General features: G+C 34.1%; 2 protein-coding genes across 2 annotated transcripts; both read right to left on the bottom strand.

Annotated features, from left to right (window-relative positions):
* Positions 1-9,751: 9,751 nt before the first annotated feature.
* On the bottom strand, positions 9,752-11,352 carry LOC111211449 (UDP-glycosyltransferase 91C1-like). Its single transcript, XM_022712545.2, has one exon. The coding sequence runs from the start codon at positions 11,297-11,299 to the stop codon at positions 9,938-9,940; it is 1,362 nt and encodes a 453-aa protein (XP_022568266.1). The 5' UTR covers positions 11,300-11,352; the 3' UTR covers positions 9,752-9,937.
* A 6,628-nt stretch (positions 11,353-17,980) lies between these two features.
* On the bottom strand, positions 17,981-22,848 carry LOC111211454 (probable CCR4-associated factor 1 homolog 5). The gene has a single exon (XM_048759188.1). It carries the CDS (start codon positions 20,523-20,525, stop codon positions 19,554-19,556), a length of 972 nt encoding a protein of 323 aa, XP_048615145.1. The 5' UTR covers positions 20,526-22,848; the 3' UTR covers positions 17,981-19,553.
* Between the last annotated feature and the right edge of the window lie 4,820 nt (positions 22,849-27,668).

The following is a 27,668-nucleotide window of genomic DNA, read 5'->3' as shown; positions in this document are numbered from 1 at the left end:
ATTCTCTCTGATTAGTTTTTATTTCTTTTTTTTTTTTGAACAATTTTAGTTTTTTTTTTATTTCTAAAGAGTAAAAGTATACAGTAAAAGTATAGAGTAAAAGACAGTTACTCTTTGACCAAAAATTAAAAAAAAAGACAGTTACTCTTATTACTTCTTTTTTTTTTGCGCAACACTCTTATTACTTTTTTTTCTTAAATGGAAAACCAAATCTTACTCAAATGTTTCGTCTTTTCTTGTTTTATGGTATTACTTTACCTCCTTTCATTAAAGAGACACCTAAAGCAACAGAAAATAAATATATAATTATTAATATTTTTCCTTTTCTTTTTTCTTTCTTCTTTACTTATTCTATGTTACTCTATTTATATTACTTGACATTTCATTAATAAATTTTAATTTATTTCTGTGAAATAATCCTACTTGAATATATTGTTTAAGAAAGAAATCAGATATAGTGATTTTGGATCATAGTTTGTTGTATTTATTATCATTTTAAGATATTAAATTTATTATGTATATGCATAAAAATAGAATGTAAAATAAAAGAAATCTAAAATATAAGTTTGGCAAAGATGGAATTTCATGGGTTAATCATCTAATCTTTTCAATGAGAACTACATTACAGAAATATTTAGTTGATGTGTAATTAACAAAAATGTCAATGAAAATAAAATTGTATTTAAATTTTTTTTTTGTCGTATACATTTAATCAAGGTTTTTAAACTCGACCCGGACACAGAACTGGATAATTTTATGGGTCACCGGATTATTTGGTCCAACTCGTACAAACCACATGCTAATTAATTTTAATTTTTATATAATAATATATTGGCTATTAAAAATATAATATATACTTTTTGTTCTTTAAAAACTTTATTTTTTTAAAAAAAAATTGGAAAATACTTTACTTTAGTTTCTTAGTTTTATTTTATTTGATATACAAAATATCAAAACATAATTTAGACTATTTAACAATTTTTGTAACAAGTTAGGAGTAATGGCATCTAATAAAAATATCAAGATTTAAAATCCATAAGTATTTAAAATGTGAGTAGTAAAATTATACTTTAAATCCAAAATAAAACAAAAGTAAAACATCAAATTATAATAGATTGTCGATAACAAAAATAAACTAATACAAAATCGTTAACTTCATTTTCTTCAAGTGGCATAATTAAATCTTCATCAAAATCTAAAAATCGCAAAAAATAGTTTAATCGTCAACTATATATGATAAAAATTAAGTTGAATACAAAATTAGGTTATAATAACATAAACTAAAAAAATCTAATAAAGAAAAAGTAAAAGTTACCTACTGGTTCAACCGTCGCCGGATTCCGGGTTTTAATACTTTTTACGAGTTTTATTAGATTTTTAAAAATGATTTCTTCATAAAACGCAAACCAGATTATATATCGGATCACCGGATTTACCGGTTCGACTGCATGTCCGGGTTGGGTTTCAAAACATGCATTTAATCCATAAATGAATGGACCATGTAATTAACTATGCACTCAACTTCACATGATACAAACCTACTCTAAAATCAAACTGTATTGCATTATTTGTGAACCAGCATGTAACTACTATTCATCAAATCTGATTACGTTGTGAACCAACCGAAAGTATATATAATGGATTCAAAGAAGACTTAGATTTCATAATAAGACCTATTCACATTAAGCTTGAAAAATATAATTAATTATACGCTAACATTCACAGGAAAACTACTCTTAGCGCAAATATGATTGCAGTAATTTACTGTTTCAAATCTGCTACAGCTGATATCATATGAAAAAAGATACGTGAAAACTGATAGAATGGTCTCTTGGGAAATTCTGTGTACCTATGCCTCGAACGGATCCGGATATCCGGGAAATTTAAGGTATCCGGATCTGGATCCGCCGGATCCGTGAATTTAATATCCGGATCCGGATTTCTGGATTTCGGATATTCGTCTCGATATTCTATTATCCGTGGATATCCGGATCGATGATGGGTTTGTGGCGAGGAGACTCAGAGTAGAATTTCTGAATGGAGAAGATGGAGAACCATCGATCACAATTGAGAACGAGGTACTCGAAGCAATGAACGGGATGTGGAAGCAGTGTATGGTGGTTAGGGTTTTGGGAAGGAATGTTCCAATAACTGCCTTGAGTAGGAAGTTAAGAGAGTTATGGAACCCGAAGGGATCGATGTATGTGATGGACCTTCCTAGACAGTTCTTCATGGTTCGTTTTGAGAAGGAGGATGAATATTTGGAGGCGTTAATAGGAGGACCATGGAGGGTGTTTGGAAGTTATCTCATGGTGAGAGCCTGGTCGCCGGAGTTTGATCCGCTATGAGATAATATAGTCACAACGCCGGTCTGGATCAGATTGACGAACATACCAGTGAACTTCTATCATCGCTCGATACTCATGGGGATCGCTAAAGGGTTGGGCAAACCGATACGTGTGGACCAGACTACGTTGAAGTTCGAAAGGGCTCGTTATGCACGAATCTGCGTGGAGGTGAATCTAGCAAAACCTTTAAAGGGGACAGTGCTTATCAATGGTGAGAGGTACTTCGTCGCGTATGAGGGGTTATCAGAGATTTGCTCGAAGTGTGGGATCTATGGACACTTGGTCCACGGATGCCCAAAGGCTATTGCGGAGCGCATGGCGACGGTAGCATTACAGAAGGAAGATCCTCCACATGTGGTGACTGAATCCCCACGAGAAGTGTTGGAGCACACCGAAGACGGTTTTACTCCGGTAAGGGGACCACGAAGAGGAGTCACTCAGGCACCCCGACTGGTGATTACCATGTCAAGAAAATCAAATGAGGAGGTTGATAGAAGTGGCCGAAGAATACAAAGTGATAAGGGAGCTGAGAAGATGGTGTTATCCAATAAATACGGGAGCCTTGATTTGGATAAAAACACAGAAGAATCGATGGATGAGGTGATCTCTGGTCAGGAGAATAAGGAGAATCAGGAGGTAAACATCCAAAGTCCTAAGGATGCAGAAGCCTTAACAGAGAAGGAACCTTTAGTTTTTGGAGCTAGTGGAGGGTCCAATTTGAATGGGGTAAATAAGGAGAGAGGGAATGGGAATAAGAAAACAATGGAGGGAGTGAAAGGAAAGCCCAAGAAGTTGAATAATAGGCCGGTTAGAGGACTGGTACTTGGGCCAACTAAGGGAGAGATGGCCTTGTCGGAATCAGGAAAGAGACTGAGAGTGGAAAATAGTGATGCAGGGAGACCCGGTGGAGTCTTCAGAGATTGTGTGGGAATCGGAGATCCGCCTCAGTCTCTTCACCTACGCGATGAGGTGGTGGAGAACCCGATGGAGATCACTCGAAGTGAAACAGGGAAGCAAATGGTGGTGGAACCTCAGACGAAGTCACAGGAGGAGGAGGTAGTGGTATCCCTCGCATAACAGGGTGCCCCGGGAATTCAATCAGAGATTTGTAGAATTATGATGATTAATTGCTTATTCTGGAATTGTCGGGGGGCAAATAAACCCAACTTCCGAAGATCGATTAGATATATTCTGAAGAAGTATCAAACCGACTTCCTTGCATTGTTCGAGACCCATGCTGGTGGAGACAAAGCAAGAAAGATTTGCCAAAACTTGGGGTTTGATAGCTCCTTCCGTGTGGATGCTATTGGTCAGAGTGGTGGAATTTGGATTCTTTGGAGGGATCAGTTGGGAGTGATCACGGTGTTGGAATCGTCGGATCAGTTTATTCATGTGAAGGGGGTGTTTGGGACGGAGACTTTACACATTATCGCTGTCTACACGGCTCCTACGGTTAGTCGAAGAAGCGGTCTTTGGGGACAGTTGAAACGTGTACTAGAGAACATTGATGAGCCGGTGATGGTGGGGGGAGATTTTAATACTATTCTCAGAGTAGATGAGCGAACTGGAGGTAATGGTAGACTATCACCAGATTCTTTGGCGTTTGGAGATTGGATCAATGATCTAGCCTTGGTGGATATGGGATTCAAGGGAAACTCGTACACAAGAGGTAAGGATACGAGGAATTTCATGGCAAAGCGATTGGATAGAGTCTTGTGCAGTGCACAAACTCGAGTGAGATGGCAGGAAGCCGAGGTAGCACATCTTCCTTTCTTAGCATCTGATCATGCGCCACTCTACGTACAATTGGAACCGGAGCAGAAAGGGAATCCGAGAAGGAGACCATTTAGATTCGAAGCTACGTGGCTTAAACATGATGGGTTTAAGGAGTTACTCTCAGCATCTTGGAACAGAGAGATGAGTACTTCAGAGGCACTGGTAGCTTTGAAAGTGAAGCTTAAGAAATGGAATAAAGAGATCTTTGGGGATGTTAATAAACGAAAAGAAGAACTACTTTGTGAGATCAAAGAAGTTCAGGAGGCGTTGGAGAGAAACCCGTCTGATGCTCTATTATTAAGGGAGGAGACACTACATAAAGAATTTGATGTCATGTTAGAGCAGGAGGAGGTACTTTGGTATCAGAAATCGCGGGAGAAATGGATAGTACTTGGGGATAGAAACACGAATTACTACCATACGACTACCATTGTACGGAGAAAGAGAAACCAAATAGAGATGCTGAAGGATGATGAGGGTCACTGGATTGACCAACCAGAACAGTTGGAGAAGCTTGCAATAAACTATTACAAGAGACTTTATTCGGCAGAGGATATATCTCTTGACACAGAGAAGCTACCCATGGTGGGGTTTACGGAGCTCACACGGGATGAACTGGAGAGTTTGAATAAACCTTTTTCGGCAGTGGAGATGGAAGCTTCAGTCCGATCAATGGGTAAGTTCAAGGCTCCTGGACCGGATGGTTTTCAACCCATCTTCTATCAGGAATCATGGGATGTCGTGGGGGAATCAGTGACACGTTGTGGGCTTGAGTTTTTTCGAACAGGAGTTCTTTAAGAGGGCATGAATGACGCAATGATGGTTCTTATACCCAAAGTTCTGAAACCAGAGAAGATTATGCAGTTTTGACCTATTAGTTTGTGTAATGTTTTGTTCAAAACAATAACGAAGGCGATGGTGATGAGATTGAAGACACTAATGTCGAAACTAATAGGTCCAGCCCAAGCAAGCTTCATCCCGGGGAGATTGAGTACTGATAATATTGTGATAGTTCAGGAAGCAGTTCATTCAATGAGAAGAAAGAAAGGAAAGAAGGGTTGGATGCTACTTAAGCTAGATCTTGAGAAAGCTTAAGATCGTATCAGGTGGGACTTCTTAGAAGACACTCTCCACGCAGCGAAGCTACCACAAACATGGATCACATGGATCATGGAGTGTGTAACGAACCCAGGTATGAGTCTACTCTGGAACGGGGAAAGAACATAAGCTTTTATACCTCAGCGTGGCCTTAGACAGGGAGACCCTCTTTCTCTATATCTATTTGTGCTATGTATGGAGAGACTGTGCCATCAGATTGAGATCTCGGTTGCAAATAAGGAATGGAAGCCAATAAAGTTATCTAGAGGCGGCCCATCGGTATCACATATTTGCTTTGCTGATGATTTGATCCTGTTCGCAGAAGCTTCAGTAGCACAAATCCGAGTTATACGAAAGGTACTGGAAAAGTTTTGTGGAGCATTGGGACAGAAGGTCAGTTTAGAGAAATCTCTAATTTTCTTTTCCGAAAATGTTCATCGAGATTTAACTACTCTGATCAGTGATGAAAGCGGGATTAAAGCAACAAAGGACTTGGGAAAGTATTTGGGTATGCCGGTTCTGCAAAAGAGGATTAATAAAGAGACTTTTGGTACAGTCATTGAGCGAATGTCTTCAAAACTGGCTGGTTGGAAGAGAAGATTTTTGAGCTTATCAGGAAGGATAACTCTTACCAACTCTGTCCTCTCATCGATCCCGGTACACAAAATGAGTTCGATAGCTTTACCCATGTCGACGCTGAACCAACTAGATAAAATTGCTAGATCGTTTATCTGGGGAGTGTGGATGGGAACCGAAAACAACACTTGGTTGCTTGGGAGAAGATTTGCAAACCAAGAAGGGAAGGGGGTCTTGGCATACGATCAGCAAAAGATATGAATATTGCTCTCTTAGCGAAGCTCGGTTGGAGGGTGTTGAATACACATGACGATTTATGGGTACAGATCTTGCGCAAGAAGTTTCGGGTAGGGGAGATACATGTATCATCATGGTTGGTGCCTCAGGGAACTTGGTCTCCGACATGGAGGAGTATAATACTGGGAGTTCGAGCTTGTGTGGTTCCAGGCACTTGTTGGATTCTAGGAGATGGTCGCAGAGTACGCTTCTGGAAAGATAATTGGCTGATGCATGAGCCATTACAGAGCCTGAGTACAGTGGACATTCCGGAAGAGTTATTGGAGGCAAAGGCTCGAGACTTATGGCAGAGTGGGAGAGGATGGTTAATACAATGTATTGAACCGTATATTTCAATGGAGCATAGGCTATGTCTGGCTTCGGTGGTAATTGATGACGTCACAGGAGCTAGAGATAGAATGTCGTGGGGAGGCAATAAAGATGGACTCTTCTCAGTCAAATCAGCGTATGCATTATTGACGAAAGATGAGAAACCGAGGCCAAATATGAATGCTTTTTACGATAGAGTGTGGCGTGTGATAGTACCAGAGAGAGTCAGAGTCTTCTTATGGTTGGTTTCTCACCAGGTTATCATGACAAACATGGAGAGGAAGCGTAGACATTTGAGTGACAATGGGATGTGTCAGTTATGTAAGAGCGGCGATGAGACAATCCTTCATACCCTTCGCGATTGTCCGGCATCAATGGGACTTTGGAGAAGGCTGGTAGATCCGAGCAAACAACAGAGATTCTTTGATCAATCACTCTTACAATGGCTTTATGAAAATTTAACAAGTGCTCAGTCAGCTAATGGGGAGCGGTGGCCTACAATGTTCGCATTGACAGTGTGGTGGTGTTGGAAATGGAGGTGTGGATATGTTTTTGGAGAAACCGGGAAATGTCGGGATAGAGTTCAATTTGTTAAGGACAAAACGCAGGAGGTGATTCTAGCGAACAATAAACTGAGGTTACATTCAGTTGTTGGCTTACGTGAGGAGCGACATATCAAATGGCGAAGACCTTCAAATGGATGGTGCAAGTTAAATACTGATGGAGCTTCCAGAGGAAATCCGGGACTGACTACAGCTGGTGGAGTTATGCGCAATGAGAATGGGGAGTGGAAAGGAGGATTCGCGGTTAATATAGGTATCTGCTCAGCTACATTAGCAGAACTGTGGGGTGTCTATTACGGCCTCGCTATAGCATGGGAAAATGGGATACGGAGGCTAGAGGTGGAGATTGATTCTGCAACTGTGGTGGGGTTTCTTAAAACAGGGATTCATGATGCTCATCTCCTGTCATTCCTAGTACGCTTGTGCTATGGCTTTATTTCGAGAGACTGGTTAGTCAAAATTTCGCATGTGTATAGGGAAGCGAATTGTCTAGCAGATGAATTAGCCAACTATGCGTTTTCTTTATCTTTTGGTGTTCATTATTTTGAGTTGGTTCCGGAGCATGTTGCTTCCATCCTGTTGGATGATGTTTATGGGATTGTTAGGTCCCGACAAGTTTATTTGTAATAGGTTTGGATGATGTTTATGGGATTGCTAGGTTCCTGTCGCCTACCAAAAAAAAATCAGAGAAAACGAAAAATATCAAATATCAGAGAAATGTATAAGAAAACTAACTTATAACATTTAAGAAGTAAACCCTTACACCAAAAAGACACAATGGCAACAAAAAAGGAACGCAAAAGGTCTAATCACTCAAAAAACAAAGAAAAAAATTATTACCTGTTTCGGAATGATTCGGTTCCCAAGAAAGGAAAATCAAATCTTTTTATTTACATCAAATCTTAGTTCATATAACCAATTAACGCCATAAACCAGAATCTTGAACCAAATTTTAGGATTCACAAGCCATTGGTCTCAATTACATCACCTAGCTTGGAATTGATATCCGATTTGGCCAACGATATGAGACAGACTGGAACTCCGAAGGTTATTATTGGAGGTGGGTTTCACCCAACTCTAAATCCGGTTTGAGAATCCAGTCCAACATTTCAAATGCCCTTCAACCATGAAGAACTAAAGTCCAACAGCACCGAGATGATACGGTCAATCCAAAACGTAAAAGAGATCAGGTCATTAAAGACAGTCTTGATGTATCGAGTTTTTATAGGTTAAAGAGGAAGGAGGTGGAGAGTTAAGTTGTGTTACCAGTGATGAGTAATCAAGGATCTTTGAAGAGGGATTCTAATAGTCAATTCTGTTACACCGGAAAAGAGCAACAAGTTATCAACACATTAAAGCCGTCGACACTCGTTACAAATTAGGTCAAAGTAAAAAAGATATTATGATGTATTTGGACTAAATGGTTTATATATTTTCGGGGCAATAACAGGCCTAGTAACAACTTGCAATGGCATACAAGGTTTGTCACATGAGAAGTAACTCCTCACTTGCTCATTTAATTTGATGATGTAGATAGGCTGAGCTTTGAGCATGAATCCCTTTTATATATTAAAAATTTTTGTTAATATTTCCTTTCAATATAATTATTCCTTTTTGTTTCTTTAATTCACTCAATCCTAGGAATTAAACTTGTAGAAAAAGAAAGACCAGTAATAATAAATAAATTATTCTTTTTTTTTCTTTAATTCACTCACTAGTGTGTTTGAGCGGGTTTTCGGGATTACTCGTTTTATATCTGGTGTTTGAGCTTGTTCCTATGGTAGTTGCGTTCTTGGAAATCATTTTTCAAACTCAAATAATTAGACGTTCGTCACTTTCACTTTCATCTCTTTTTCGGCTCAGTTTAGCTTTTCTTTTCCTGCAGTTTATTATGTTTCTCCACCATACTCCTCCTAGAGTCGGTTTGGGAGGGGAGGAGGGCAAGGGGGTGTTCACTCTAGGGCCTAATTTTTTTTTTTGTACAAGTAGTAAGAAAAATGATTTAATTTTTGTAAGAAAAAAGTTAAAAATAAGGGCCCAAAAACATTTAAGTTACTGTAGACATATGTAAATAAATAAATTTAAAAACAATTTTATCGACCTTGGCTTCACCTCAACTTTGACTTTTTCTTTTAATCTAGTTTATGGGTTTAGTGTCTTTGCTAAACTTTGGCTCCGGATAGTGTGTATATCACCTTCCCGGTTTATGACTTGAGAAAGATTGCAAACTTTTGTTGACTTTGTGTACTTTTCTTAATATTAGATCAATAGATGACAAAAAGAATTCTATAATACTCAGTAGGACAAACGATGTTTTGTTTCTTTCAAGGAATATATCAATTTTATCTCTGAGGAGGCTGGTAAGAACATGTTTAATAGAAATTCTTAAGGTTGAATTCTTAGCGGAATGTAAGAATCCGTATGTTAACTTTTAACTAAAAAAGGTAAGAACCTGCTAAGCAAATTACTCTTTTCTTAACAAAGAAAGGTCTTTGACTCTTTGTAACATGACTGAATCAACATATATTTTACACGATTAATTGCATTTGCGCATACAGTCAAGACAGATAATAACATATGGAGTTTGTCTTGATGGCATGGCAAGCGTTTTGATCTGAAGCCAAATACAAAGTCAATGCCTCATCACCAAAAAATATCTAATTGCTTCTTCAAAACTGAGAAGTTCTAAAACGGAATCTAAATGGAACCAAAATTCAATTTGAGTACCATTAACAATTTTTTCCCACCTACTAAAATGACATTTTTCTAAACTTACTTATCAACTGTTAAAAGAAGTTGAATGGTATTTAATTAAACTAAACACAGACGTAGCGTATAACATCGTCATCTAGTTCTTGTAACATAAACTAATGCAAGATATTAAATAACAGAAAACCATATGGAAATATTACATGCCTACTAGTACGACTAATCATTTCGATTTGCGAACTTGCAATGAGACGTGTTATACTATTTACTTCTCATATATCCGACAAGTTCGTCGACGTAGCGAGAATTCTCATCCATGTTCCCAAACAAACCCATCATGAGCTTTGTTTTTGCCCTAATCGACTCGCCTGCATCATCAACCATTGCCAATCGAACCGAGTGAGCCACCGAGTCAGAATCAAACGAGCCTTTTTCCTCATCTCTAGGGATCTCAACACCAAGTCCCTTTCCCTCCAACAGCCTAGTGTTGAGCCCTTGCTCATTTAACACCGGGAACAAGATAGGAACTCGCCCGAACCCTAACCCTTCCACCAATGAGTTCCAGCCGCAGTGCGTCAAGAACCCGCCAACCGAGCTGTGACTCAGTATTTTGACCTGAGGAACCCAACCAACATGAACCATGCCACGTCCCGCAAATCGTTCCACGCACCCATCTAGAATCTGTGACTCGTTTCTTATAACCCAAAAGAAAGGCACCTCTGATTTCTCCAACCCATGAGCCAGCTCGGTGAACTCTGCTGGGGGAAGGCTCGCCTCGGTACCTAGTGCCACGTAGACAACTGAATTAATGCTCTGCTTGTCGAGCCAGTTCTTTATACCAACCCATGTTTTATCTCCTTCGACTTCGTCTTCAGTACCGGTTGGCAAAAACCCTGTCGGAAACACGGGTTTTCGATACAGATCTTTTAGTAAACCAAGCCACTCTGGTTCAAATCCCGTCGAGGTATGGACGAAGACCGCATCAGACTCAGAGATCGAGTAGCCGAACCGTGCAGAATCGGAGACTCCATTCGTATCTTTCCCCCTCTTGTCACCGACCAAAGTCACTTCGTGATAACGATATGCCATGTTCGATTGGAACGGGATCCACGGCGGCACGACTGTGAAGTCTTCCGGCGTAGATCTGACCCCTTCTAACAACAACGACGGCGGTCCCAAGAAGCAGAGAGAGGCTGCGTTAAAGATGCTGAAGAAGGCCTTCGAGATTCCCAGCTCCGCCGCAACTGGAGGAAGCCAGTGAGCAGCGTAGTCATATATGACCCAGTCCGGAGACTCCTCTTGGAGAAACTCCGTCAACGGTTTTTGGAGGAGATCGAAGGCGGATTTGAGAGACGGTTGCTTGTTGTAAGGCACGTCCATGGAGCATTCGGAGCCACGAGTTGAGCCGGGGAAGGGAACGAGAGGGAAAGAGACAAAGGTGATGAAGGAAGAGAGGCTTGATGGTAAACTGGGAAGTCTCTCGATGTTCCTTGGTGTCGATATGAAGGAGACCTTGTGACCCTTTTGCGCAAGCAACTTAGACATACGGAAAAACGGAAGAAGATGACCCATAGCAAGCCATGGAAACATAGCTACATGCATAGCTCCTTCTCCCCTCTCCATTTTTGTGTGTTATCTCTGCGTCTCCAATAAACAGTCTAAATATCACATATATATATATATATATATATATATATATATATTAGAACTGGTTTAAGTCTGTAACTATCGCTACGTGGTTTAACTAAAAGACAATTTGGAATATGCTTCTCTTTTGAAATAAATTAGCGTCAACAATTTAGAATTTAAAAGACAAAACGGAAAGTTAGTCGGCTCCACGTTCACAAACTTATAATATGTTATAAAAAGACCGCCAGTGTAGTAAGTCAAGAAGTGGATAGCTCAATAGCCTCAATTTCAGTTTTATTAGAGTTGGACTGGAGTTTGGTGCAAACTGCAATGTTTAGTCTTCACAAGTATTATAAGAAAATAGGTTTTTTTCAAACCACCACAATGGATGAACTACAAAAAAAAAAAATGTTCTTTACTCGTTCGTTAATCACTTAAAACTCGTTTTTATTTGATACTAGGTGTTTTGTCCGCACATGCTGGCATTATCTTCTTACGAATAATTTTTGGTTTATGTCTTATTAATTCAAAAACTAATATAATAAATAATTATTAATGATTTAACAAAAAGTTTAAATCAAACATCAAGTATATATATATGATAAATATTTCCATCAAAATATATATGTTTATTATTGTGATAATTTTTTAAAAGCACTTATATATTAGAAATATTTTATACAAAAAAATTTCATATTAATATTTAATTATAAATGGTTCTATATCTTAATATTTTATAATAAAAAATATTTCCAGATAACAACAAAATATATATATATATATATATAAGAATTATCTTTTTTTATTATTAAAAATATATGTTTTTATTTTGATGATTTTATCATATTAGTTTATAATGAATTAGCTAATATAACTTATAATATATTATTATTAATATACAATTATTTTAAATTATATATTAAGCAAAAATACCTAAAATCATGGAAAATACGACACACACAAAATCAGTTTTTGATTGATTAATATTTAAATAGAAATTGTTCTATGTCTTAATCTCTTATAATATTTTTTTTTATTTTCCAGATAACAGCAATATATATACATATATATATATATATATATATATATATATAAGAATTATCTTATTTAAAAATATTTTTTTAAATTTTGATAATTTATCATATTAATTTATAATCAATTTAGTAAAATAAAATATAATCCAATATTATTAAAATAATAATTCATTTTAGTTATATAATAAAATTTTAAAAGCACTTATATATTCGAAATATTTTATAAAAATATTTTTGAATGATTAATATTTAATTATAATTTCTTTATTCTTTATATCTTAATGTTGTAGAATAAAAAATATTATTTCATTTAAAAACAAAATAATATGTATAAGATTTATAGTATAGGAAAATATTTTTTTTTGATCATTTATCATATTAATTTATAATCAATTAGCTAATATGAAATACAATATAATATTATTAATATAAAATTTGTTTTAATAATTATATAATAAGTCAAATACCTAAAATTATGGAGAACATGAGACATAAGCAAATTCACTTCTCAAATAATACTATAGATAGATAGATAACTACAGTATTTGTAAATTTGTAATGCATACATGCTAAATACAATAAACGGTTCTACGGACTACGAATATACTATCGCTACAAGAGAAGTTCGTTTAACGCGATCATTTAAATACTTTACATCCATTAAAAAACTGTTTTCGATGGCAATTCATGTGACATCATATCATAGATATATGGTAACCAGTTATCTAAACAAGCATTTTGGAGTATCTTATCATTTTATTACTCCCTCTGTTTATATATATAACTTTTTGTTTGTTTCAAAATATAAGTTGTTTTCAAAGTCCAATGCAAAAAATAATACCTAAAATAATATTTAAACAAAAATTTAAGGGTTTTTAGTAATTAAACTCATCAACTAAAGATGAATCGTAAAAAAAACTTTCAACTAAAAATCCTATGAAATAAACCATCAACTTTAATTTCGATAACATATGTTACCCTCCATCTAAAAAACTGTGACGGTTAGTGACATATGTTAACGGTTTATATGTTGAGAGTTTATAATGTTAAAAACTTAGTTGAAGAGTTTTTTTACTATTCAAAAATAGTTGAAAAGTTTTATCACTAAAATTCATTAAATGTTTTAAAATCTTTATTATCGTTTAAACATTATTTTAGATTGATATAAACCTAAAACAAATTTATAAATTTTAATACATTACTTTATAACCGATTTATAAAGCTTCATAATTATTTTAATACTTTGACATATGATTAATACAGTTTCACAATGATTTTATAAGTTTTTACAATTTCTGCTACTTGTTAGGATAAAATAATTTGACATTATTAATTTCATGGATGAATTATGCTAGACACTACTTAAGACTTAATATAACTTAGAAACATTAAATTATTTGATATTTGACAATGACGATATAAACACACAATTTTTCTTATATCATTATTGCCAAATATCAAATAATTTAATATTTTGAAGTTATATTAAGTTGTAAGTAATGTATTAAATTTTATAAATTAGTTTTAAAGGCTTATATCAATCTAAAACAATGTATAAATGATAATAAATATTTTAAAACATTTAATGACTTTTAGTCATAAAACCCCTCAACTATTTTTGAATCGTAAAAAACTCTTCAATTAAGTTTCCAACATTATAAACCCTCAATTTATAAATCGTTAACGTATGTCACACTCCATCATGGTTTCATAGACAGAGGGTAACATACGTTAAGGAAATTAAAGTTGAACGTTTATTTCACATGATTTTAGTTGAGGTTTTTTTACGATTCATCTTTAGTTGAGGGGTTTAATTACTAAAACCCCAAAATTTAAAAGCAAATTTAAAAATATGATTTGTTATTGGTTCTCTCCTATCACTTCAATTAAATGCTAAAGTTATAAATGTGTTTTTCTAAAAACTTGTGATTTTAGACAAAACTACTTATAATTGGAAACAGAGGGAGTATGTTTTAAAAACACCTTTAATGCTCTTTGTTCACTAGAAGATTTTGTTGAAACTAAAAACCAAAGAATACACATAGACGTAACCAAAGTTGGTAAGTTCAAAAGCTTCCGGATACTGTTAAAGTGAAGAATTGAATAACCGTAGATAAACAGTAACATATAAAAACAATAAAAACATATATTATTTTTATTTTAACTTTTTTAGTAAGTTAGTTAGTTTGAGTCAAGTAAAAACTATTTATAATCGTTTGTAGCTACAACTGTAAGATTAAGGGAATTAAATCTCTCTCGATCTCTATTCTCTCTTCTCCATATTCTCTCAACAATCTCTTCATCTACTCTCTATTATTCTTTATTCTATTTAAGTTAATTTCATATTCTCACATGGACAATAGTTCATATATCTCTTCCGAATTCAATCTATTATATTTTACTTTTTCTAAATCGGACCATGGAAAAATTAATGCAAGTTAGTTGTTCCAATCTCTCTTAAGGGGTTAACTATTTGTTGTGGTCTATGATGGTCAAGACAACTTTGATGGTCATGGTTTATGGCGTCATGTAACTCAAGATAAATATCTAAAACAAACAATCCAACAAGATGACATGGAGATTATCCTTGTGGAAGAAGGCAAGTGATTTCAAAAAGACCAGCAAGTGTTATCTATCATCCAAAACTCCCTAGAAGGACAAATCTTGGAGGCTTACTCCTATTTTGAAACCACCAAGACGCTTTGGGAGACTCTTACAAAGGTCTATAGAAATACCACCAACTTGGGCCGAATCTTTGAAGCAAGGCCATCAATGATCTCAGCCAAGAAGATATGGAGTTCACCCAACACTTTGACAAGTTTAGATCTTTATGGGCTGAGCTTTGAGATGTTAAGGTCAAGTTCGGTTGATGTCTTCATTGAGAGGCACAAATAAGACGCAGTCTTTGGCCTCCTGATGACTCTTGCTTCATTATCTTGTAACTGCCAACAAAAGAGTTTTCAAGTTTGAAGAAACGAAGTTTGGGTGTGTGATCACTGTAAAAAGAAGGGTCATACCAAAGACAAATTCTGGATTCTTTACCTTCATTTCAAACCAAGCAAATTTAAGGAAACAAGAGCTAATCTCTATAACGAAGCAGCCAATTCTTCTACATGGTTCAATGAGAGAGAAGGCAAGTCATTAGTAACAACTAGGGCTGGGACTTCGGATATTCGGTTCGGGTTCGGATAGGAACCGATCGGGTCCGGGTTTTTTGGATAAATGAATTCTATACCCAATGGGTACTTAGTAGATTTTGGTTCGGGTTTCGGATCGGGTACTACCGGTTTCGGGTCGGTTCAGGGTACCCGTTTCTTATGTGAATTATATAAATATTTGCAAAATAAAATAATTATATACCAGTTTTTTATTTATTTATTTTATTTTTTAAACGAAAAATAAATAGAAATCGTATATATATTAGTAACATGTATTAAATACAACAAAGTTGAACTAGTCTAGTGGTATTACAGTTGTTGCTTTGCCTATCAACCCGGGTTCGACCCTCAGAAGATACAAATCTATGTTTTTTAAGCATAGAATTCGGATTAAACGGGTACCCGTTCGGTTTCGGGTAAAAACCGGAACCGAACCGATACCCATGGATAATTAACACTAATACCCATCGGATAAATTGTCTAGGACCGAAACCGAACCGAACTGGTTCATTTCGGATCGGTTCCGGTTCGGGTATTCGGTTATGGATAAAAATCCCAGGCCTAGTAACAACGACTCATGCTTCCTTATAACCACTCAGGATGAACTTATGTACATATATATATAGCTACAGTAATATGCTAACATATTTTGTGTCTCGTTCTTAATTTCTACTAAAACTTGTGAACACAATTTGTGCATTTGTTTAATTTTTTTTTACACGGGACTGCTTCTAAATCAATTGCAATATCATTTATAACTTCAACATAAACATTCCTAATAGTAGTACAACATTTCTTTTAGTTATGCACTTTAAGAACATATATTACTAGGTGTTTTGCATTCATATGCGGGCACAATCTTCTTAATTTTCATAGTAGAAAAATATTAGTTCCAGATAATAACACAATATATATATATATGTATATATATATATATAAGAATTGTCTTTTTAAAAATATTTTTATTTTGACAATTTATCTTTATACAAACTTTTGCTTAATTGATATTAAATTTGAATATTTTTATCCCTTAATTCTTTAACTTTTATATTAGAAAACATTATTTTCAGATAACAACAAAATATATAATTATAATAATTATCATTTTTTAGTATGTTTTATTTTGAAAAATTTATAATAATTTACAATTATATAATATAACATATAAATCTAATATTATTAACAAAAAAATCGTTTTTAAAATTTGTAACTTTTATAGTAGAAACATTATTTTCAGATAACAATACAATATATATAATAATTATATTTTTTTTTTGAAAAAAAAAATGCTTTTATTTGACAAATTTATCATAATTTACAATTATCTAATATAACATATAAATATAATATTATTAACATAAAATTCATTCTTAACTATATATAAAAATTCATTAACAGTAGTATATATATTAACTGCTCTAACTTTCAACGTGAGAGATCGGATGCAAAAATTTATTTCGCAAATAATAGTATAGATATCAACATCTTGACTTTTTTTAACATCTTGACTTTAATTTTGTAGCATTCTTAAATTGGATCAATATTTCTAATAAAAACCAAAGAAGACAACTTCTTCTTTAAAATATATAATGCCGGAAGAAACTTATTATTTTGACGAGAACATGTGTATATGCATCGTTCATATATATATATATATATATATATATATATTAAGATAGAGTTGGTTTAATATTACTACACTAAAAATATATATATATATATATATATATATATATATATATATTTATAATAATTTAATGTTAATATATTAACTATAATTTTATTATATAAAGTTTGGTTCTTCAAAGTTGCTAATTAACATGATTATGACACATGTCACTTAAAAGTTTTAAGATGGTGACATGTGTTAAAATATTTTATAATTATATATATATATATATATATATATATACTGAGTTAATAAAAAATAAATTTTATTTAAAAATTATTATAAATAGTATTTAATAGTAATTTTCCATTTTTAAAATTCTAATAGTAATTTTCCATTTTTAAAATTCTACACAAAAGATATTTGCAGAATATTATTGTTGTAAATTTCTTTTGATATTGTGACATGTGTTAAAATATTTCATGCTTAAAAATATATATACTAAGATGATAAAAAGAGTTTTATAAAAGTAATTTTAAAAATTATTTAATAGTATATTTATAGAAATTTGGGGAAATTTTACGTTTACCACTTTCATTGTACCATTTTGCATCTTTACCACTACTAAATAGACATTTTTAAAAATACATTCATCATTAAGTGGCAAAAGATTCTTATACCCTTGTTATCTATATATATAATAAATCATTATTTAAATAAATTAAAAAATAAAAATATTTTTTATGTTTTCGAATTATACTTTTTCAAATTCAAACTTTTTTATACAATTTTTTTTTGAATTTGTTTTTTGAAAATTTTGTTTTTTTTTTCAAAATTTCTTTTTGAAAATCTAAAATTATGTTTGAAACTATTTTTTAAATTTTTTTAATTGTATTAAAATTATTTAATAGTATAAAATTTTTAAAATTATTGAATAGTTTTTTCTAAAGAATTTTAATTTTTAAAAATCCTAAACAAAAAAATGATTTGTAAAATAGTTGATTTAATGCTAAATTTTCCTTTTCTAAATCCTAAAGAAAAGATAATTGTAACATATTATGTGATTGTATTTTTTCCTTTTAAAATTTTGACATATGTTAAAATATCTCATGATTAATAAAAATATATATAAGTTACAAGTTATGCGTACCTTCCCTAGTTATTAGTTCTCAAAAATAAAACATCAGTTGAATTTTTTGGAAATATTATACACTAATAACAATTAATCTGAAAATTGCCTAAAGATATCAACCTTGACCACATTTGACATAAAAGAGTTGAGAGTTATCTAGAGGTTCAGATTGAGGGATACAAGAAACCTGCATTGGTGGGTTTGGTGATCTAGGAAACTTAACCAGATGTTTTGTATTCATGTCACAATATTAGTTCATGAGATTGGTAATGGCTTAGGGTCAAAAGTAACACTTACGCCGTTAAAAGTGAGTATAGTGTGTGTAGGAACAACGAATGAGATCTAAAAAAAGGCATTTTATACGGAGTACCTCGTCATACGCTTACCATGCCAAATAATAAAGAAGGGCTATTATCTGGTAAGGTACTTGTTTGTTGAAGTCAAAGACCAGTGGAAACTCATCATAATGCTCAGAGAAACGAACGCCACCATCTGAAAATTAGGGAGGAAAAAAAAACGAAATGATTTACTAACTTGTCTATTGAAAGCACAGAGGTCACAAGAGCTACAAACAAATTGCATTTCATCATATTGATCTTCTCGAGACCATCTAAGCCTTCCCTTAGCAGCTTCACCAATGGTGGAAGAAACAGAGCATTCTCATCAGTCATACTCTTATTACATGATTAAGAAAAGCCAAAAATTAAGGCAACACGCATCAAAATCAGGAGGAGATATCAACCTGCATAATTGTGGACTGAACACAAGCTGGAAGAGCGAAATAACTTTGATCACTACAAACATAAAAGTGTTATCCGACCAAGGGATAATAGGGCTGAAGTGGCATGAGAATACTCACCAACAGAAGCTGAGACAAATCTAAGGTAATTATGAGGTACTAATCTTCTGTCGAATCTAGGTAAAGGGAAGAAAAATCAACAACCGCTAAACTACAAGCAATATAGCCGTCACCAATGAAATATTTAAAAAAAATATACAGCCGTTACCAACAACCTCCTATTTTATCTTGCTCTTGAAGAATCTTGACGATTATACAGTGATTTTGGAGTAAAAAACGGATCACTGTTTTTAATAGAGGCTATTATAGTAGTATATTTGTCTCTGAGGTTCAGGGTTGGTGAAAACATGTTATATTTGAAAGTGTTATTATCGTGTTGCAGTTAGAAAATTAAGTTGAAAGAATGTAAACACAGAAGCTTCAGTGAGAAAAGTTAGTATTTGTATTTAAAAGAAGGATATGACAAATATATACATACAGTAGTTGAACAATTAACGTAAAGAAAAGACGAATGTTTCACTGTCCTGCATTCCTTGACAATCTAGGTGCCACCGGCACTACAAAGTAGCCACGGGGAGATGGATAATGAGCATAAATGATCGGTCTAGGTGGATGGACTGGTCCATAACATCTTCTTGGCACACATCTGCGCATAAGAATCTCTTGTTCCATCACTTGCTGCATAAAAAGATGTTGTTGCAATCGGTCATGTTCCCGCCTTATCATCACAATCTCTCGTTCATGTTCTCGCTTCCGCTTTAGGTCACGAGAGAAAGTGAGATTTATGTTAGCGAACACACGAGCCGTCAGTTGGCTGTCGGAGCCAGCGTGATGGGCTTCTCCGACACGTCTGATGCCAAGCTCGTCAGCTAATCTTTGCAACCCGAAACGGCTGTTGAGTCCTTTGCACTGTCCCGCAAGTTTCTTCACGTCGAAAGTTAGCCCTAAGAGTTTCTGAACCGTTTCGTTAAACCCAAGAGACGTGTCGGGAAGCCTTTCTCGCCCGGTCATGCTTTGAATTATATAACCTAAATCGTACGATCCATCAAAAGTAACCCAATTAATAATCTTCTTGTCTTCTTCATCTTTAACCATCCGAGTAAACTCTGTGAAGAAATCTTTGATGCCAACTCCTTCCTCTCTGATTCTCTTGAAATCGAGCCCGTTGCGCTTGAGGAAGGCGATGGACTTCTCGTTGCAAAGATCCTCTGTCTCGTCGAAGTCGGAGAAATTGACCTCCCAGGTTCCGCTGATTGCTCCTTCACTGTCGAATAAGGAGAAACCCAGTTGAATTGGTTTGGTTTTGTCCACATTGAACCTCAGGTTTTGGTAACGGGTCTCCTCGCTAGCTTCCATGGCGGTCTCTTTCAGACACCCGGGAAATTCTGTGTCTACAGAGATGTAATTGCAGCTTCTAAGAGATTCCCGCACCAAATTCATCTCTTCTGTCTTGTTCCAAGACCAGATTTCGCGGATGGTCGTCGTCATCTCCCACAAGAAGAAGCACTCTAGTCTGTATCTGCGATTTGTTTCCTTTTTTAGGTTATTCAGAAAACGAAAAGAGCAGTGAGTATTGTTGTGTGTGATTGATTATATATATATACACTGTATATGTTTATGATTTTCCTTATTGCCCCACCCAAACTTTTCCTTTTCTTAACAAGCCGAATGTTTACGTTGACCATTTGGCCTCAGATTTCCTTTTCTTGAACACAAATTTCCTTTTCTAAACATATATTTTCTTTTAGAGAAATTGGGGCGTATAACGCAAAAAAAAAAAAGCATAATTTACTAGATGGCCATTTGACCTAACTTTTCGATACATCCAATCCATTTTATGTAATAATGCTATTTTGCCTTTGGAAACAACCGGTACAAGAAACAAATAATTTAAGCTGCAATTATTTACTATGCAAGATAAAACGTGGCCATTTGTTGCTCACACACTTTCACTAGATATGTTTTTCATTGCTAATATTTGGAAAAGTGAATAGATTCTTCTGCAGATTTGAACTTGCAGAATTGAACGATGAAGACGTTACTCTGTGTTCCCGGAGAAGTTTTGTGGAGGAGAAGGCCGGTTTAGGAGGTTTAATCGGTGACGAAAAGAAGAGGCTTCTCGGATTCTAAAAGCGACAGTTACGAAGACGCCAAAACATGTATGTATATGACGCCAAAACATGTATGTATATGAATTTGAAGTAAATTCATATCGAGTGTGGAAGAAGATGAACAGTTTTTTTGTTATTGTGTTTTATTCCATTTGAGTTCCACCAATATGTTCTATGTTATTTATTTTTTTACATTCTATTTGGGTTTATGGTTTATATTTGGGTTTAAAGTTTATATTTGGGTTTAGGGTTTATATTTGGAGGAGGGTTTAGTGATTAGAGTTTAGGGTTTAGTATTCATGTCGCATGTGGAATAAGATGAACAGTTTTTTGTTATTGTGTTCTATTCCATTTGAGTTCCACCAATATGTTCTATGTTATTTATTTTTTTTACATTTTATTTGGGTTTAGGGTTTATATTTGGGTTTAGGGTTTTGGATGAGAGTTTAGTGATTAGAGTTTAGGGCTTAGTATTTAGAACGTGAGAGAGTTTGATTGGGGTCAGCATTAACTTATTCCATGCAATCATTGACATTTAATAATTTAACCAATATGTACTATGTTATTTATTTTTGGTCCACTTTATTTTGGTTTTGAGTTTATTATTTGATTTATGGTTTATATTTGGGTTTAGGATTTATTGACTAAAATTTAAAGTTTAGTATTTAGGGGTTGGGGTGGGTTTGGGTTGAAGTTGGGATTTAGGTTTAGTATTAATTTATGGGTAGGAGATGGATAATGTTTAGTATCAGAGGTTTTGGGTGAGATCATAATCATATAATACTTTGCTGATATGGAATAGAATAATCGTTGCATATATATGGTCAATTAATATATAATGTGAATGACTCTTCTTTCTTTCATATGGAATATTAGAGATCCACTTTTAACCATATGTTCTTACTCTCGCAACTTGAAACGTCATCTCTTATCACACATGTTGACTGAAAACTTGTCAAGGGAAGGGGTAAAACCGGTTAAGAAGTGATGTAAATGTCTGATATTAAATTATGTCAAAATCAATGCTAGTTACCTAATTTACACACGATATATGGCTATTAGGCAAATTAGCCCTTTCTTTTATTGGTTTTTCAAATTAAAAGACACTAAAATCTGAAGGGAGAAGTATACCAACAAAATTAAACCGACATCAAATATCTAATTCAATTGTTTTGTTCCTATTATTTTCGTTGATAAAATGTGAATATTATATTAGAATATGTTTAGTTATATGCGTTAATTAAGTTGGAATTTTCAAATGGAAAATATTAATAAAAAGTTTATTGATAAAAAGCAATGAGAAGAACTTAAAATAAATAGTTTAGTTTAGATTGTAAGTGAATAAAAACTTATAAAATCTGACCTATTTTAAATCTAATGGAGTTGATTTCAACATATGCAACCAATAACACCCTAAACCACCAAGTTAGAAATTTTTGGCAAAATATTTATGGGGTACAAGTAGGTCCGGGTGCCCGGGTATCCATTAAAGTTTGGATCAAGTATTTCGGGTTTTCAAATTTTAGGATTCTTCGTATTAAGTCTCATTTAAAAATTTTATAAGTACAAAGTCGGGCTCAGAAAAAATAATTTAAGTTCGGTTCTAATTTGACATACATCCTAAAACCCATAAAGTACATTTGGATTCGGGTTATAGCGGTTCGAATATACCCATAGTAACAATTTAAAAAAACATAAGAAATAAATAATTGTTTATATGTAATTGTACATTTAAGATAACTATTTAAATTTTAAATACTTAATTTACATAGTATATTAAAACAATCATGGAATCGAATATCTGAAATATATATATATATATATATATATATATATATATATATATATATATGTTTCATATATTTCTATTGGATAATAATTTGGACATTCAAATTGAGATTTTTGGATTTAGGTTTGGGTTTTCTTTTGGTCGATTTTTTTTTAGATTATCTATCTGGATTAGTTTGGTAACACTTAGAGTTTGGATATATTTCGAAACATCCTACAAAATTGATTCAGATACTTTTATATTTTGAATTGGATATTGTTCAGATTTTTGTTCAGGTTCGGTTTAGGTTTTGATTTTCATATTTTATGCCTAGCTATAGGCCCATAGGTACAAGAATAAAAAAGAGTGTCGACAAAACAGATGTTTTTAACTTGCAATATACACCAAATATTTATAATCACAAAAATAGAAACAAAGCAGAGAAGCTGTGGAGAATAGGAGAAAAGATACACCAAAATACGAGAGTTAAGACATGCGTACTAGTAGATTTTAATGAGTCTCTCATGAATTAAAATATAAAAAAATAAATGAAAAAGGTGAAACGAGGAGAAAGAGGAAAATTTGTTCTTTCTTGAGAGACATATGTTTTTTTAGGAGAGACTTTTTTCTATATTTTAGTTTTTAATGGTTTAGTTATTTAAAGGAAACAAACTACAACTATATAATTAGATAACAATATTTTATTCAACTTTTGGAACTTGACCATTTTGCACCAATGCTAATGCTCTTAGCTCCCATGAATCAGAAATAATAAAAATATAATTTATTATGACAATTTAAATGTAATAAACAAATGGTTAAAAGTTGGCATTAATTAATAACTAAAACATCATACTATATATATATAAATTAATACAAAATATTTTTTTTTCAAAAAACATCTTCTTCTTCGACACCGAGAAATCAATCAAAGGTGATTCTCAATTTTTGTTTGATTGCTTTTGTTTTGATTTTTTGTATGATAATTTAGAGGTTTAAAAGGTTTAATTCTGTTTGATTGTGTTTGTTGTGTGATGCTTAAAAGATTGTCGATTTTGTATGAAAAGTTATGATGTTGGTTTTAAACTTAAACAACAAGTAAAGGTTTTTGATATGATTATTTGTGTTCAGTTTGGTGGAGTTTTTGAAGATCATTACAAGTTGTTCTTTTGGTTGATTGACTTGTTTATGTTCGGTTTCATTTACATGATCGTAGCGAGTGGATATTACAAGTTTGAGTATATCTTAGTTAATGGATGAATCAAAAAAAAACTGGTTGGGATTCAGTCCTGTACATTGATAAAGTTAAAGAGGTTTTGAGAAGAGCTCATCAAAGAATTAGAAACATGTTTTGGTTCATGACAGATGATTCTTGTGGATCGATGGTGTTCAGTTTGTGCTTTGTTTGACGGTGTTCGTAAATTTTTTGTGTTCAGTTTGATTGTGTTTCGTTTGATTTGCATGTTTTTCGCTGTTTAATATTAACAGATGGGCTCATCGTCATCTTCCTTTCAAGATAATATTAACAAAGGCTTTCATAGAGATGAAGATTATGATGAGTTCATAACTTCGGATACTGATCACATAGAGAAAAGGAAGCAATCTGGTTCAAATGAAGATAATAATGAAGTAAAAGAAAGTAGAGCTAAACATTACTCCCCATAAAGCAAGTAAAGCTAAACATTATTCTCTGCGATCAGTAAAGCAAGTAGAGCTAAAGGAAGCGAGTAGAGCTAAACATTACTCCCCATAAAGCAAGTAGAGTTAAACATTACTCCCCATGAAGCAAGTAGAGCTAAACATTCAGTTTGTGTTTTGTTTGACGGTATTCGTAAATTGTTTGTGTTCAGTTTGATGGTGTTTCGTTTGATTTACATGTTTTTCGCTGTTTAATATTAACAGATGGGTTCATCATCATCTCCCTTTCAAGATAATATTAACAAAGGCTTACATAGAGATGAAGATTATGATGATTTCATGACTTCAGATACTGATCAAAGACAGAAAATGAAGCAATCTTGTTCAAATGAAGATAATAATGAAGTAAAAGCAAGTAGAGCTAAACATTACTCCCCACAAGGTCAGATCTGTGGAATCATTTCAAGATACTTAAAAACAATCGGGACAGATGCATACACAATTACCGTGTGAAGCAATTCACATGTCCAACAAATCTAGAACAACAAACTTGTCCAATCATCTTCAAAATTGTAAGAAGTTCAAGACGTGGCAAGAAGGTCAGATCAAGTCCAAAGCCAACATGTTATTAGTAAAGAAGGCTGCTTGAAGAATAAAGTCCAGAGGCTGTTTCTAGGGAGGCAACAAATGAAATATTTGTAATTGGAGAGTTGCCACTATCTTTTACAAAGAGTATAGCATGCAACCAGTTATGTGATATGATAACCAATTACAAATTATTCTTCATAATGCATTTGATGATTCAAGAATCAATCCTACGGTGGCAAAAGCAAACAAAAAAAAAGCGAGTGGTTTGGTAATAAAGAAAGAAACAGGCGAACGAAACTAACAAAATCAACCCTTATTTATAAAAGGGTATTGACAACAGTTTTAAGAAAAGGAGAAAACTTGTAGGAGAGCAAAAAATAAAAATATCATCACTAAGCGACGCGACTCTTCGCTGACGCTTCCTCACGATAGACAAGAAAGAAAACCGCCCAATCCGATGATGAAATGTAAAAAGCAACTCAAGAAGCAAAGCCGGCCCAGTTCATACATGCGAAGCTTCATAAAAGAACCTGCGATTTACTTACGACTGTCTAGGGGAAATTTGTTGGATATGAGCCCGCATATTCAATCAGTTCCACGAGCTGACCCGGTCCAAAGAAGGAGAAGAAGAGCCCATAAATTTTTTTTATCTTTGATAATTGCTCCTCACCTGCTCGTCCAGAAGGCTTCTGACAAGCGATGGGATGGCTCGTCACAGCAGGACGCAAGACCTAGTGTCAGTGCTGTTGGTAGCTATCAACTGATCCATCGACAACTGTGTTTGAGCATAATTGTAATGATGCTCATGGAGAGAAGGTGAGGCAAAGAGAAGGAGAGGTCTATAAGATAAGAATATATGTTAAGACGGAGTGGGAGAGAGAGAGAATGACTACGACCTCTCAGCTATTGACTATTTGTTCTTATTGTTGTAGAGTCAAAAAATTGACCTCTTTTCTCGGTTCGACTTGTACACTTTAAATAAATAGAATCTTTGGCCCTAATATCTCTATTTATTGTTTGATTACTCGTTAAATTTAATTATCGGTTTTCGGCTTCAACAATAATGAGAATGATTAAGCGTATCATTTACATAATACGTTGTATCCTTAGCAGTAAGTGTGTTCGTTAAATTATAATAAAGTTTTGGTTGCCATCTTTCCAAGGAAATTGGAATAGCAAGATTTTTGCAGCATTCTACAGCACATTCTAAAGGTCATGTCATGCTTTGTCTCAAAGCTGAAATGTAACATATTGTTGTCCATATGTCCTTGAACGCAACATCCGAGGTCACATATTCCCATTCTTGGCATGAAATGAAAGGAGGCAAAGTTTCAATATTGCAACCGACATCATGAAACTTTTTTTTATAGCGAATGTGAGATGGAAACGTTTTAACAGAGCAGAGCTGTTGATTGTTGAAGTTTGAGATTCTAACGTAGCCGAGATTTGGTTGTGAGGGTTCATCGTAATTATTTAGGAAGAGTACTCTTTGAAATATGTTATGAAAGCATACATTTATTGATTCAATATAATGAGTATATATACAACATATGAAGTCCTATGCTAACTAGATAATGATACAATAGAGATAAGGTTAAATAATAGTAGGAATAGGAAGATCTTCATGTTTATCCCTTTACTCCCCCTCAAGTTGGCAATGAGGTATCCTGAATTTCCAACTTGAACAACATATATTGAAATGTTGGTGTTGGGAGAGATTTTGCAAGTAGATCAGCCGGTTGCTCCTTTGTAGATATATGTTCGAGCTGTAGAAACATATCTTTCACTGCATCAAGAGAAGTATGACAATCATTTTCCACGTGTTTAGTATGCTCGTGAAAAACATGATTAGTAGCAATGTGAATCGCATTCACAATGTATCTCAATAGGTTGATCAAGTGAGAAGCCAAGCATGAGAAGAAGGCACTTAAGCCATTTAAGTTCGCTGGTAGTGTCAGCCATGACGCAGTATTCAAGCTTCAGCTGAAGATCTAGAAATAGTTGGTTGCTTTTTTTGTTTTCCACGACACGAGTGAATCACAAAAAAATACAGCATACACACTGAGAAACCGCCGAGAAGAAGGACAAGATGACCTGTCAGCGTCACAATAGGCAGTGATTTTCATGTTACTTTCAGCACGCAACATTATACCTTGATCTGGAGTCCCTTTTAGATAGCGTACGACTCGGAGGGAAGCTTGCCAGTGATCTTCAAGAAGCTTTTGCATGAATAGAGAAAGAATGTTAATGATGTAGTTGAGATCAGGACGAGTGAAAGTCAAGTAGATGAGGCGACCGACGGTACTTGTGAGGATCCGAGAGAATATCATGTGAATTTGTATCACCAGCCGTGACTAATTTGCGGTTAAGTTCTGTTGAGGTCAAAGATGGCTTACAGCCTTGTAAACCACATTCAGCAACTATATCCAGCCTATATTTGCGTTGAGAAACAAAAATTTCTTCAGGGCCACGAGCAACTTCCAAACATAGGAAGTATTTCATCTTGCCCAAATCCGTTATTTTAAA

This window comes from Brassica napus, chromosome C5 (genome assembly GCF_020379485.1).
Source record: "Brassica napus cultivar Da-Ae chromosome C5, Da-Ae, whole genome shotgun sequence".
Classification (NCBI taxonomy): domain Eukaryota; kingdom Viridiplantae; phylum Streptophyta; class Magnoliopsida; order Brassicales; family Brassicaceae; genus Brassica; species Brassica napus.
This window is presented reverse-complemented; position numbering and strand designations above follow the sequence as displayed.

What these genes read in the sequence shown, in the direction of transcription:
- LOC111211449 (XM_022712545.2), bottom strand. Translation starts at nt 11,299, where the DNA reads ATGGAGAGGGGAGAAGGAGCTATGCATGTAGCTATGTTTCCATGGCTT.
- LOC111211454 (XM_048759188.1), bottom strand. Translation starts at nt 20,525, where the DNA reads ATGACGACGACCATCCGCGAAATCTGGTCTTGGAACAAGACAGAAGAG.